A 12,357-nucleotide genomic window follows, 5' to 3' on the forward strand; every position below is an offset into this window, starting at 1 on the left:
CCCGTGGTGGTGACCCCGCATTGTACAGCAGTTTCTCAGCCATGAAGGTCAGCGAGTCCACAAGAGGAAGCAGGGCTATAAATACTTCTCCCATGGGCTGTGGGGAAGGCAAGATGGGGCAGCCAGGCCAGCAAGGCTGGCTCCAGTGTGGCTCCTGAAGCTTTGCCCCCACCCAGGCATCACCCAGGCCAGACCTGCCTGGGGAAAGCTGTCCAGGAAGAAATTACTCCCTCCCTCCCTCCATTCATCCATCCATCCATCACCCACCCCTGCTGAGGGCCATCCCTGGAGGGGCTGTGCTCACCAACAAGAGGGCCTCCAGCTGGTTGATGTAGATCTCCTCACTGGCCAGGAAACCCGAGAGCACCAGCTTCCGCATCTCCAGGCCTTTGCCAGCCTCTCGCTCGCCCTACGGAACACAGCAAGGAGCCTGGCTGAGCAAGTGGCACAGGAGGAGACACCCCACCCCACCAGCCCATCCATCCCTGGCATCCCCACGTGGGCACACGTCCCTGCCAGTGCTGGGAAATCTCCGTGGCAAGGCCCGGGCATGTGCCCGAGGGGCAGCAGAGCCCAGCTGGAGCCAGCAGGGAAGCCACGAGCTGTGCTGGCTCCTCTCCCCTCCCTGCTCCTGGCTGGCCAGGAGCCCGGCGCCGCTGGCAGCGCTCCAGGATGGCGCACGGCATGGCAGGACTCTCCCAGGGCAGAGTCCAGAGACGCCCAGTGAAATCATGCTTGGCGTGGATGGTGCTGCCACGTGATCCGGCACCACCCTTTCCCTCGGCTGAGGTTTTCCCGGGAACGTGCCACCCCAGCAGTCACTGCCTGGTGGAACTGGGGCAGTTCCCGGCGTCCAGGTCTGTTGCAGCACTGATGCTGGCATGATCCTCATGGCAGGGAGATGGCTGGCCTGTGACCCTCAGTGAGGCTCTCCCAGGGTTCAGAAATGGGTGCCCCAGCCGCTGAACCATCCTGTCACACTTTAACTTCCCCACCCTTTAAAAATTACACTTGGGACCAGACAGAGGCCAAGCACAGCCACGATGGGAGACATCAGTCACTCTGGGCCATCAGCCATTGAGGATGCTTTGGGGGGGACATTGGTCGTGCCTCACCTCTGCCCACACCAGCCCTGGCTGTTGAGCCAGCAGAGGTGACAGCTGCAAACACCCAAAGGGCACAGCCCCGAGGTGGGCATGGCTGTGGAGCAGCACCTCCCTGTCCCACTCTTAGCATCCATCAGCTGGCCCTGGGGGCTGCTGTGCCAACCAGGGGGCCCAACCTGCCAGGCTGCACCATTAAGGCTGGGCCGTGGTGACTGGGGTGGCAGGAGGGTGCACAGGGCGGCCACTTTTATTCACTGGGAGTTCGTGGGCTCTTTGCCACCGATTAGTCACGGGCTCTTCCTGCTTCCCCCAGCCTGGGCCCTGCGCAGGAGCTCAGGAGATAAGGGGCCCACCCACGCCCGGGGCCCACAGCTCCCCACGAGGACAATGCCAACCGGACCCCCGGGACCCAGAGGACTAACCCTTAATCAGGGTCCTGTGGCTGCCCCATGCAGGAGACCCCAGGGAGAGCAGGGGCAGAGCCCTCCTCCAGCACCCAGGCACCTCTGGCAGGGTGAGCACGAGAAGGGTGCTGGGCTGCACCTGCCAGCACAGGGGTCCTCCCAGCTCCAGGGTTTGGGGTGGTTTAGGAGCTGCTGGTGGCCGTGTGGTAGGGCAGAGTGTTAAACAGCCCCTTCCGGAGCATCCAGGGCTGGCTCTGCTGAGCCACACAGCCCCCACAAGCAGCATGCATGGCCCTACTCCCCCCTAGGAGGAGGACTGGTTAGTCAACCCTCTTAGAGCCTTTCACACCCCATGCCTGGCACAGCCCTGCCCCTTGCCCCTGGCCACAGGCAGTGCTGGGGGAGTGGTGGGGCTGCAGGGATGCTCCCGCTGCCCCCCAGCTCTGCCCTCCACCAGCACCCACTGCATCGACCCATGAGCTGCCCCCTCACCTGGGCATCACCAGCACAACCAAGATTCCCCTCGTCCCCCCACCCCCTGCCCAGCACGGGAGCGGGGTGCCCCCGCCGCCCACCTTCTCTCCGGCCGAAAACGGAGACCCAGGGCTGGTGGGGGTTCCTGGCTCAGAGTCATCTTCATCCTCCAGCACTTTATCCAGGTACCCTATGGCCTCCTCTTCCTCCTCCATGGCCGGGCGGGCAGCGGGGGGAGCAGAGGGGACCCCACAAGGCTCCGGGCAAAGGGGCTCACACGGCTGAGCTGTCCCAGCCTGACTCAGCTCTGGACGCCGGCCACCACCGCGGGATGAAAGGAACCATTATGGGATTCCCCGGTGCTCCCGCCTGCCCCGAGCTCCGGCCTTCGGTCCGCGGCGTCCCGGCCGCTCCCGGGGCGGCCCCTCAGCCCCCTCCGAGCGGCGGCGGCGGCACCTCCGGGCTCGGCAGCGGCGCGGCCAGAGGGCCAGCCCGGCTGTCCGCCGGACTCGGCTCGGCCCCGGGGGGGCCGCCGGCGGTGGAGGGGCCGCTGCCCGGCGCTCCGAGCCCCAGCCGGCCCCAGCTCCGCCCTGCTCGCTACAGGAAATGCATCTCTCTCGGCGCTGGAGGTGGGGCTGCTCCGCCGCCGGAGTGTGGTCAAGGCTGGGGCGCGCAGAGCAGCCGCCTCTTCCCCGGCGCTGGCACAGCCTGGCGTGGCCACCACGGGGAGGGGTCCCCCGCCCCCTGCCAGGCCCCTCGCCCGGCAATGCGAGAGCACCGTCCCGCCTGCTGCGGCCCCCTGGATCCCTTCCTTGGATCCCGGCAGAGAGACGGACCCTGGGGATTGCCACCAGCGAGAAGGGACCTCGGAGGGCAGCAGCATCACCAGGTCCCACAGGGGGGACCTGTCTCTGCACCCCCAGAAAGTGCCAGACCTCTCCCAGCCCAGAAGGAATGCGGGGCAGGGTCATGCAGCTGAGCCACCTGCCTTCCCACATATCTGCCCCACATCCCACAGAGATCAGCGCTGGCACCTCCCTGCTGCTCCAGCCTGACCACAACCCTGGGCCAGTTGGGATGTGGGGGACACCAGCAGTGGTGTGACAATTCTGAGGGACACTGTGGGCCTTGGCAAATGAGGCAAGATCAGGCTGGAGAAGGGGACACCAACACAAGAGCTATTTCAGCAGCTTTCCCCTGCTCCTCAGAAGCAAAAGAGGAACCTGTGGCCGCATGTGCTCTGCCCACAGGAGCCATCTCTCCTGCCTGCACCCGTCTGAGCCTGGAACAAACTCCTGCTGTGAGAAGTGGCCAGGGATACAGACACAGGGACTTTCCAGAGCCTGTGTCCAACCCTGTATCCATGACACAGCTCAGGCTTTGCCCAGACTTTGCTAAGAGGGAACTGTGCCAGGAAAACATGACCCTGCCTGCCACAGCTGGGTCCCCAGAGCAGGGAATGGTCCCTGTCCTGGGAAATGCTATCCACAGTGCCAAACCCAGCAGCACCCAAAGAGGGGCTGGGGCAACACCCAACACCATGACCATGGCACTTGTGTTTCCCAGGTGGGAGAGGAAGGATCCAGATGTGTCTGCACCCAGCAGTCACAGCCCCAAACGTGGCCACAGCTGCCCTAGGAGCATGCAAGATGAGATGCCCCACCAGAAACCTCCTCCAGCCCGCTCAAAAACGGTGACACCAGTCCTGCCTCATCAGAGAACAGCTACAGGGTGAACCTGGCACCCTGTGCCACCAGCCACAGCAGGACCCCCATGAAACCCTGTGCCCCTTGCAGGGCTGGACACACAAGGACAGAATTTGGAGGGTGCTCTTGCACAAGCAGCTCTAGAGATGGAGGCAGAGCCGGCACTGAGCTCCAACGCTTCCCAATCCTGTTAGTGGCAATCAAGTAATCATCTCTGCCTGTTCCAGACCCAGTGTGCCCCACCATCCTCAAGGTCACCCCTGTGCCAGCATCTCCCCTCCATCCCTGCTCCCCTGCTATCCCTGATGGTGCTGATGACGGAGCCCAGAGCTCACAGACCTGGCACCGGAGTGTCAGGGCTGGGGCTCGAAGGGCTCTGCTGAAGGACAAGATGCCCTAAGACTGAGTCTGGAGCCAGCCCTGGGAGAGGGTCCCTCCCATAGCAGCAAAGGGCAAGACCCCCCTGTCCCTCCCCTGGGGCCGCCCAGAGCGCTGGGTGCCTGCAGGACAATGCTGCTCAGGGAGACCCAGGGGAGGAAGCCACACCTCTCCCTCTTTTGCCTCAGCATCCGGGTCAGGAGCTTAACTCTTTCCACGACAAAAAAACCCTTCACTTCTCCCAGCCCGGGCAGCAGAAGCACCGAGGGATCCCCCAGCCTGGGGCCAGACAGTCGCTCCCCGCACCAGCCCCGCAAGGCCAAGGCCAAGGCCTGCCTGGACCACGCTGCTCACAGGCTTTATGGAAGCTTTTATTCTGGAAAAAAAACCACCAAAACCCCTTTTTTCCCTTTGCAGCTCTTCAGGCATCCCTCCTGTGAAACACCCTGGGAAACCCAAGGACCTCACGTGGATGCGCTCGGAAGAGCAGGGGTTAAATCTAAGTTCTCCAGAGAGGGGGGGGCGCTTTGTGTCCCCCCCCCCAGCTGGTGACTGGGTCCCTGAGTGCCGCTAGATGGAGCCGGCAGCCCGGCGGAGCGGCTGTGCCCTGTCCCCAAGGGCTCCCGGAGCTGGGGACACCGGGAACACCCCGCTTCCAGCACCCCTCTCTCCGTTCAGCCCGTGCCCTTCCAGCTCTGCCACCGGCGTGGCACGGCGGGGCAGGGACACAGCATGTCCCACAGGCACGGCATCCCCGGAACTGCTGCTCCCCAAACTGCCACATCCAGCAGGTTTTAGGATGCCAGGGATAGTCCCCAAGGTCACAACAGCACCAGAGCGCCACTGACACACCGAGCTGGACACCCACAGCCCCCAACACCCCCCCAACCCGGTGCAGAGCTCCGCGCCCCGGGCACCTACCCCTGTGCTGAGGCCGTCGGTGGGTGTGGGCGAGACACCGTCCCCGCTGTCCTGGCCGCGGGCGCTGAGCTGGGGGGACATGGTGGGCGACTCGTCGATGTAGGGCATGGTTTCTGAGCCCTCTGGCAGCGCCTTGGGCTCCTCGTTGCCCTCGGCATCGTACTCGTCCGCGCCATAGTTGAAGTCTGGCAGGGTAAGAGAGGGTGGCTGTGAGCGTCCAGGCACTGGCACGGCCGAGGGTCACCACAACCACCCTGGCCTGTGGTCACCTGTGGGCAGCTGACCCTGTGTCCCATACCCAGGGCCACGTACAGACACACATGCCCACACCCACAGCCCAGCCCTGCTGTGTGCTCAGCCAAGCAGGCAGGGCATCACATCACAGGGAGCATCCTTGCCCTGCAGGCATCCTCTGCTCGACACACTTCCCTATATTTGAATAATTAACGGAACCGAGAGGCCCAGGGCCTCCTCTGTGCAGGGACAGCTGCTCTGCCAGACGCTCCAGCCCCATGCAAGCAGCTCTGCCCTCCCTGCTTGCCCGCTGGCCACCACCCCTGTGCCATCCCCGGGCAAGGATGGAGCTGGGCTGGCAGCCACAGCCGCCGTCCTCCCCGCTTCCCCGTGCCTACACTCCTCGGAGCGTGGGAATGAGTGCCAGGACGCCTGGATCTGCAGCACGGAGGACAGAGCCACCCCCCTGGAAGAAGTGGGATGGTGGCAGCTCCACAGAGGGTGGGCAGCTCGGCCCCTGATGGGGGACCAAAGGGGGCTGCTTTCCCCAGCGCAGGATGAGGCCCCCAGCACACCAGGACAACACCCATTTTTGGATGCCCTATGCTGACCCACAACCCCACCACCACCCACAGACCAGGGGAAGCCAATCTGGGGAGCCAGAGCCCCAAGGGGTAGTGGGGTGGCTCCAGGGTCTGCAGTGGGCCCCTGGGGCGCAGCAGGGACCGGGGTACATCCTAACCTGTTACCATGGGAACGGCAGCGGCTCGGTGGCAGCGGGAAGAGGTGGCTGCAGCAGCCCCGAGATGCTGACAAAGGGGAGGGGGGAGGGAGCCCGGCTGCGGCAGGGGTGGCTGTGGGGTGCAGCCAGCACCCCCACCCCGAGCTGCAGCCAAGACCCTCTCAGCATCCCCCAAATAGGCAGGGGATGTGGCTCAGCCAAAACAACCCCCATTCCACAATCCCCTCCCACCCAGCAACCCCATGGATCGCTAGACCACACATCCCCACAGGCTTCCTGGGCCCAGACAGCAGGGAGACCCCAGCTAAGACCCTGGCTGATAACCTGGCCAAAACAGGGTGCATTAAGACAGGAGCAGCCATCCCAGACCAAACCCCACACCATTGCCACTTCATGCCTCCACGGCCCTGCCATCCTGGCCAAGGACTCCCCTGGCTCCCACCAACACTGCTCAGTGCATTAATATTGCATTCAGCTTCCTAGTGGAAGTGGATAAATCTTTAAATCAAAGAGCGTTGCAAAGCACTCAGGCCAGGAGCCCTGCCAGTGCCAGTGGGGAGGGATAGGCGTTCCCATCCTGCACCTGAGGAGGATAAAGGAGAGTCCTGACAGGGGCCAGATGCATCCCATCTCTGCCAGAACACCACAGTCCCTCTTAGCCCTTGCTTCATTAGCAATTAGCTGCTAATAATCATTAGCACATGGGGCCACTCTCGCTGGGCCACCACAGCCCATGTTCAACCCAGGAGCTGACTACATGGGCAGAGGAGGGGAAGCCCATGATTCCTGCTGGTCCTCAGCTTCCAGGGAAACGGGATCCCTGGCTCTGCCTGCCTCCTCATGGCGGGATGTCCACAGTCTCTTCTGCCTTTGACAGGTGCCAGCTGTGGTGCTTCCAGCTCCTTCCAGGAGCATGGCAGCATGAGGTTCATTAGCAGGGGTGTCCCCCATGATGGCCACCTCTCCAGCACACCCACCCCACGCAGCTCCCCTGAGCCCCCCTAAACTGATCACTGTCCCCTGGCTGGAGCTGTCCCAGAGAATCCCAAACCTCTCACCCGAGTGCCCCTGCCCGTCAGGTGGGGCCTAAAGAGGAGCCAAGGCAGCAGAGAGGGGACAAAGCTGATGGTCCCCACCAGGAACACCAACCAGCTCAGAGGCCATCAGGCTCCCCTGCCCTCCCTCCACCATGGCCAGAGTTCTGCAGCTCCAGGCTTAACCACAGGGCAGGCAACAGGGACACACATTGTCACTGTGGGCATCCTGGCAACCCAGGTGTGGTGGCTCAGCAGCCAGGTAATGAGAACACAGCGTTAATGAGGCGGCTGGGGACCCTGGGAGGTGACACTCGCAGCAGTGCAGGGGGAAAGCTGGCATCGATGGCACAGAGGGGGAAGGGACTGGCCTGTGGGGACCCAGCAATGACTTGGCTCTCCCACTGCTACCAGTTGGGGCAGATCTACATCCCAGTCCCGGGCCAGAGCTGGGGATGAGATCCACAGGCAGTGCCCCAACAGGCACCCAAGGGGAAGGACTCTGCATTGCCTGCAGGATGGAGAACAAAGCCATGTCCTCGTGGCTCCAGCTGTGCCACCCATGGCTGTGCACTATTTGTGGGGCTCTCACCTGGGGAGCTCAGGAAGAGGAACCTTCCCAGCACTCCCAGAAGCCACTACAGGGAGGGAACCAAGCACCACCAAGCAGCCAGGACGGGCAAAGGGGACATTGCTGGGTGAGGGGACACGGAGGGTCTGGCCCCTGTGTCTCCCTGCCCGTGGGGGGCTCATGGCACCCAGGCAGCCCAAACCCAGCATGTCCCTCCCTCCTCCCCCACAGCTGCATTGCCCCTGCAGCCTGTTCCTGTGCCCGTGCCAAAACCCAGCGCTATTTTTGCTCCTGCTTTTTAGCAGCAGTGGAAATCCTCCTGCTCCACCCCAGGGGTGGGGACCAAGGAGAGGGAGGCAGCCTGGCCCAGGGGAGCCACTCTGGGGGGGCAAAGACACCCCGACCTGAAACAGCCTTGTAACCCTGACCCCACACACAGCCCTGGGGCGCTGAGCTGGATCCAACCCCACACTGCACCAAGGGCTGACACCCATGGGATGCTGACACACATCAGGGCAGGGCCCTGTGGGCTGGCACGTGGACACAGCAGGGTGACAGAGCCAGGAACAAACCCCCATGGGGGATTATTTTCCCCAGGAAATTGTTTCTCCTTCACCACATCTTCCCAGGACCGACTCAGGCTAATGCCAGCACAATGGTCCCCAGGAGGGAGCTCAGCCAAGGGCAGCAGCTCCTGCCCAGCCCAGAGAGGCAGCACAGTCACAGTAGCTCAAGGTGGCATTTCCTTCACTTTCCAGCTGGACACGTGCTATTCCCTGGCACCTCAGCAGTGCACCAGCACACCCCAGTGCTCACCCATTCTATCCCATTTCCAGGAGAAGCCCAACATCCGCAGGGAGCCTGGGAGATTTTGGGGAAGCGCCATGGTTTCCCTGTGCCTGGGTGAAAATTCACCATGACAACACAGATGCGTGAGCCGGCCTTGGACCTGCCTCCACGGGCCTCCTCCAAAGGGTGGCTCGACACAAACAGCATCTCCTCCACACCACCACTGCTTTGCCCAGCGTGATGAAGGCTGGACTCTGCCCTGCCTCCCCCAAAACGTGGGGACACACCAAGCAGCCTCCCCCACGCCTTGGCAAGGGTAGCTGGAGGAGGATTTGGGATGGTAGAGCAGTGGCTTTGCAGAGATGCCGTGGCTGGGAAGGAGGTGCAGGAGCTGGGGCTGGATGTGGCCCCTGGGCTCCAGCCCAAACACCTGCACAGGCTGCACAGCCACGCCAGACCCCGGGACTGCCACTGCCAGATGCAGCCTCCAGCTGCAGATGTCATAGGCTTCGGGCTGGAAAACTTGGGGAGGGGGTTCAGCCCTTTGCAGTGTGCCCCTCGGTGGCCCCTGCTCCCTCTAGGGCATGACAGATGCCAGATCCACGCATGGGGCATGCTCTGGAGCATCCCACCTTCCCATGCACCCGTGCCAAACCTCGCTGCCCTGCAAGCTCCAGGCTCCGAGCTCAACACTGCAACCCAAAACCCAACTCCAGGGTGCCCACGCAGCTCAACGTTCCCCAGAATGAACAACGGGGACCCTGAGACCAAGCCCCCTCATCCCCAAGCCATGTCCCTGGAACCCTCAGCCGCCGCTGCGCCAGCTGCCGTGGGATCAGGACCGCCACTGCTCCGAGGCTCCTTCCTCCCTGCTGCCCGTCCGTGGGACCGGGGGATTCGCACCTCCCCGGCTGCTGCAGGACGCCCCCGGCCCCGCCAGCCGCCAGCCCCCGGGTACCGGCACCGCGTTGCCACAGCACCCTCGGCACAGCGCCTCGGAGCTGGCTGCGAAAATCACGGCTGGGGGAGATGTGCCTGCCCACCACCGCGGAGGGACGGGAATGGGACCTGGGGAAAAAAAGCACCCACATCCCCCAGGACCCCCGTGGGCAGTGCCAGCTGTCAGGCTGCTCCAGCCCCAGCGAGCCCCACGGCGCCGGGGCCACCATCGCCGTCACTCATCCTGCTCACGCAGCCCCCGGAGCGGGCAGCAGCTCCCCAGAGCCCGGGGGATGCTGGACGGATTCCGGCCAGCGCCGTCCCGCCACCGGGGCACGCGGGATGCTCACGGAGGGGAGCACAACCCCCTGCCAGCATCGCCACCCTCCTGCCCGGTCCCGCCTCAGCCCGGGACCCCCAGCGCAGGATCCCCGGCACAGCATCCCTGCCCAGCGCGACGCAGCGTTACACAACAGGTAGGGGACACCCAGCCCGCCGCCCCCCTCGCCCACCCCGCAGCCCAGGCCACGTACTGCTGTAGAGGGTGTCGATCCAGGAGAGGCGAGGCAGGCCGCGATGGCTCAGCGGCTCCATGCTCGGAGGGGCTGTGCCGGCGCTCAGCCCGCTCTCATCTCACAACAAAGGCGGCGGGCGCGGGCGGGAGGCGGGGGCCGCGGGCCCAGGCGGGGGCTGGATGGCAGAGCCGGCCACAGCCGCCTGCCCGGGCACACGGCCGCTCCTCTGCCAAGGGTGCCCAGGGAAGGAGGTGCCGCCTGGCAATGGCAGCGCGTCCCGCCTCCCGCCCCTGCCTCGCCGGGGGGAGCCGAGCTCCGCATCCCCCCGCACGCAGCCACGCCGACCCTCCGCAGGGGTCTGGGGACCGCGCAGGAGGAGGAGGAGGAGGAGGAGGGGATGTTGGTGGCACAGCGGCCTATGCAGCTGCACCCCGGGCCACCCCAAGGAGAATGGGGGGAAGGGGGAGTTGGCTCCATCACCCCCTTCTACCATGGTCTCATCTCCTTCCTATAACCCAGGGATACTGTGCCCACTTCCCAGAAAAGCCTCCCCAGCCCTTCAAGCTACTACTGAAGCTGAAGCATACAGGCTCCTCCTGGTCCCGCTCCCCCTGGTTCTGGGAAGCAGGGCCTCCAGGAGCCGGGAGCAGCCCTGCCCCAGTCAGCCGGGGTTAGCAGAGCGGGACGTGGGCAGGCAGGGGTTAAACCGCCCTCCCCAGCCGAGTGTAGCCAAAGGAAACACAAAGTGCCAGAGTCATCAACCCCAATATGTCAGGGCGCCAGCCAAGCGTTCAAGTGCAGAGACTGCCCTGGTTCAGCCTGTGCCGGCACCGCTGCCCCGTCCCGGAGGATTGGGCAGCATCCCCTGCCAGTGCTCTCGGCCGCATCCTGCCTGTGGCCTCAGTGCGAAGAGAAGGGCCTGGACCAGGCACTGGGGCCAGATGGGAACTGGGCAGGAGAGATAATGCTCTGCCATTGGAGTATGAAGTGCCAGGACGCAGGTGGCATCGGCAACCGGCTGGGAGACCTGAGAGGACCCTGTCAAGGCACTGCCACCACCTGATCCCCACTCCCAGGGATGTCCACAGACGCAGCATTTTGGGGGAGTGCAGCAATGCCAGCGCTGTGATTCAGCATGGCTGGAGCACATGGAACCATTGGCACCTGGCATCCAGGATGAGGAGCCACTGCTGTCCCTGGCACAGCCCTGCCTGCCTGCAGGGGCTGCATCCAGCCCCGGTGTGGCAAGGACCCACATCCACAGCCCACTGCACCCACGGGCTGTGAGTCACCGGGTGCTGAGTCAGCGGCACAGGGTGCAGCCCTACAGCTGCCATTTCCCACCCCTCACCTGACCCACTCCCAGGTATTTTGGGGAGTCAACACTCCCCTTGCCCTCAACCTGTTATCACGGGTAGTGCCAAAGGGTGGCCACAACGTGACAGTCTTTGCTGCTGTCCATCTCCCACCAGCTCCCCCCTTCACTCCTGCCTTGGCTCCAGCTCAGCATGTCCTCGCTCCATCCCTTAAAGGTTCCAACTGAGAGTCCTCTCCATCCTCCCCAGCAAACCCCACGCCACTGCAGCCCCCTCAACCCCTCACAGCAAGAGGCCCTGCCAGGAAGGCGGCAGTGGTTGAGCCGAGAACATCAACCCTGTTCATGGCAGGAAACCGTTCATGCCCTGGGGAGCCCCCACAGCAGCATCAGCACAGGGTGGTGGCTGCAGGACCACGGGGGCAGCAGGAAGCTGGTTTTCCATGCAGGGGGGTTTTCCCACGTGCTTTTCCCGGCCAGACACACCTCCTGGCCACTCCTGCCCATGGCACCAGCCTCTCTATGCCACCATGCCCCCTTTGCACATCTTCCTCTTTATCCAACACGGAGTATGAGCTGAGCACTTGGAAGAGCTGCCAGACCCCATGCAGCCCTCTGCCAGCTGGCCACCCTTGGCCTGGTACCACACAGCAGGTCAGGAGGAGCAGGCCAGCAAATGCCTCACAGACCCAGGACCACTCTGTGCTGCACCCGATGGCAGCACACCCCAACCCAGGCAGGTGCCCTTGCACAGCCCACACAAGACAGCCCCACCAAACCACTGGGCTTTATCTTTACTTTGGTTCTTGTGCTCTTTTCACCTTTGCGAAAGCAACAAAACCTCAAAACCTGCAAAGCAGCTTGAACCTTCCTCCTCTGCCCAGGAGAGCTGGCGGGAGCATCCACCCACACCCTGGCACCCATCACCCCGGCACCCATCTCCCCTCAGCGATACAGACCAGTCCTGGGTGAGGAGATGCTGCCAACCATGTTCTCAGCCCCCGTCAACCACCCCCAGCTCCAGCTGGGAGCATCCCTGCGGCAGAGCCGAAGCCTCAGCTCCACAGTTCCTCCCCACCACCAGCCAGCCCTGCACAGCCTGCCTGGTGTCTGGCTGTCTGCCTGGCATCTGCCCAGCCCCTGCCCGCCATCCCACGCATCGCTATTTCTGGGCTCTTGTGCAAGAGTCCTCCAGTCACAGCCACAGGAGCTGCAGGAGCCTCGGCGCT

The 12,357-nt window shown here is 63.9% G+C and overlaps 1 protein-coding gene across 3 annotated transcripts in view; it reads right to left on the bottom strand.

Annotated features, from left to right (window-relative positions):
• The window catches only part of ABR (ABR, RhoGEF and GTPase activating protein), a 39,327-nt gene that overhangs the window by 19,809 nt on the left and 7,161 nt on the right, over positions 1 to 12,357 (bottom strand). Inside the window, exons 1-3 of one of the 3 annotated variants that reach the window (XM_027891558.1) lie at positions 9,832 to 10,038; positions 4,990 to 5,174; positions 305 to 409 (exon numbers count right to left, since the gene is read on the bottom strand). In XM_027891558.1, coding sequence (XP_027747359.1) covers positions 305 to 409; positions 4,990 to 5,174; positions 9,832 to 9,892 — 351 coding nt within the window. In that variant the 5' untranslated portion in view covers positions 9,893 to 10,038. Of the gene's footprint in view, positions 1 to 304; positions 410 to 2,085; positions 2,354 to 4,989; positions 5,175 to 9,831; positions 10,039 to 12,357 lie in introns of those variants that run through there. The other 2 variants (XM_027891557.1, XM_027891559.1) reach the window with 2 other exon arrangements.

Source organism: Empidonax traillii, unplaced genomic scaffold, assembly GCF_003031625.1.
Source record: "Empidonax traillii isolate 1590-97213 ecotype Southwest subspecies unplaced genomic scaffold, ASM303162v1 scaffold322:size1131127, whole genome shotgun sequence".
NCBI lineage: Eukaryota > Metazoa > Chordata > Aves > Passeriformes > Tyrannidae > Empidonax > Empidonax traillii.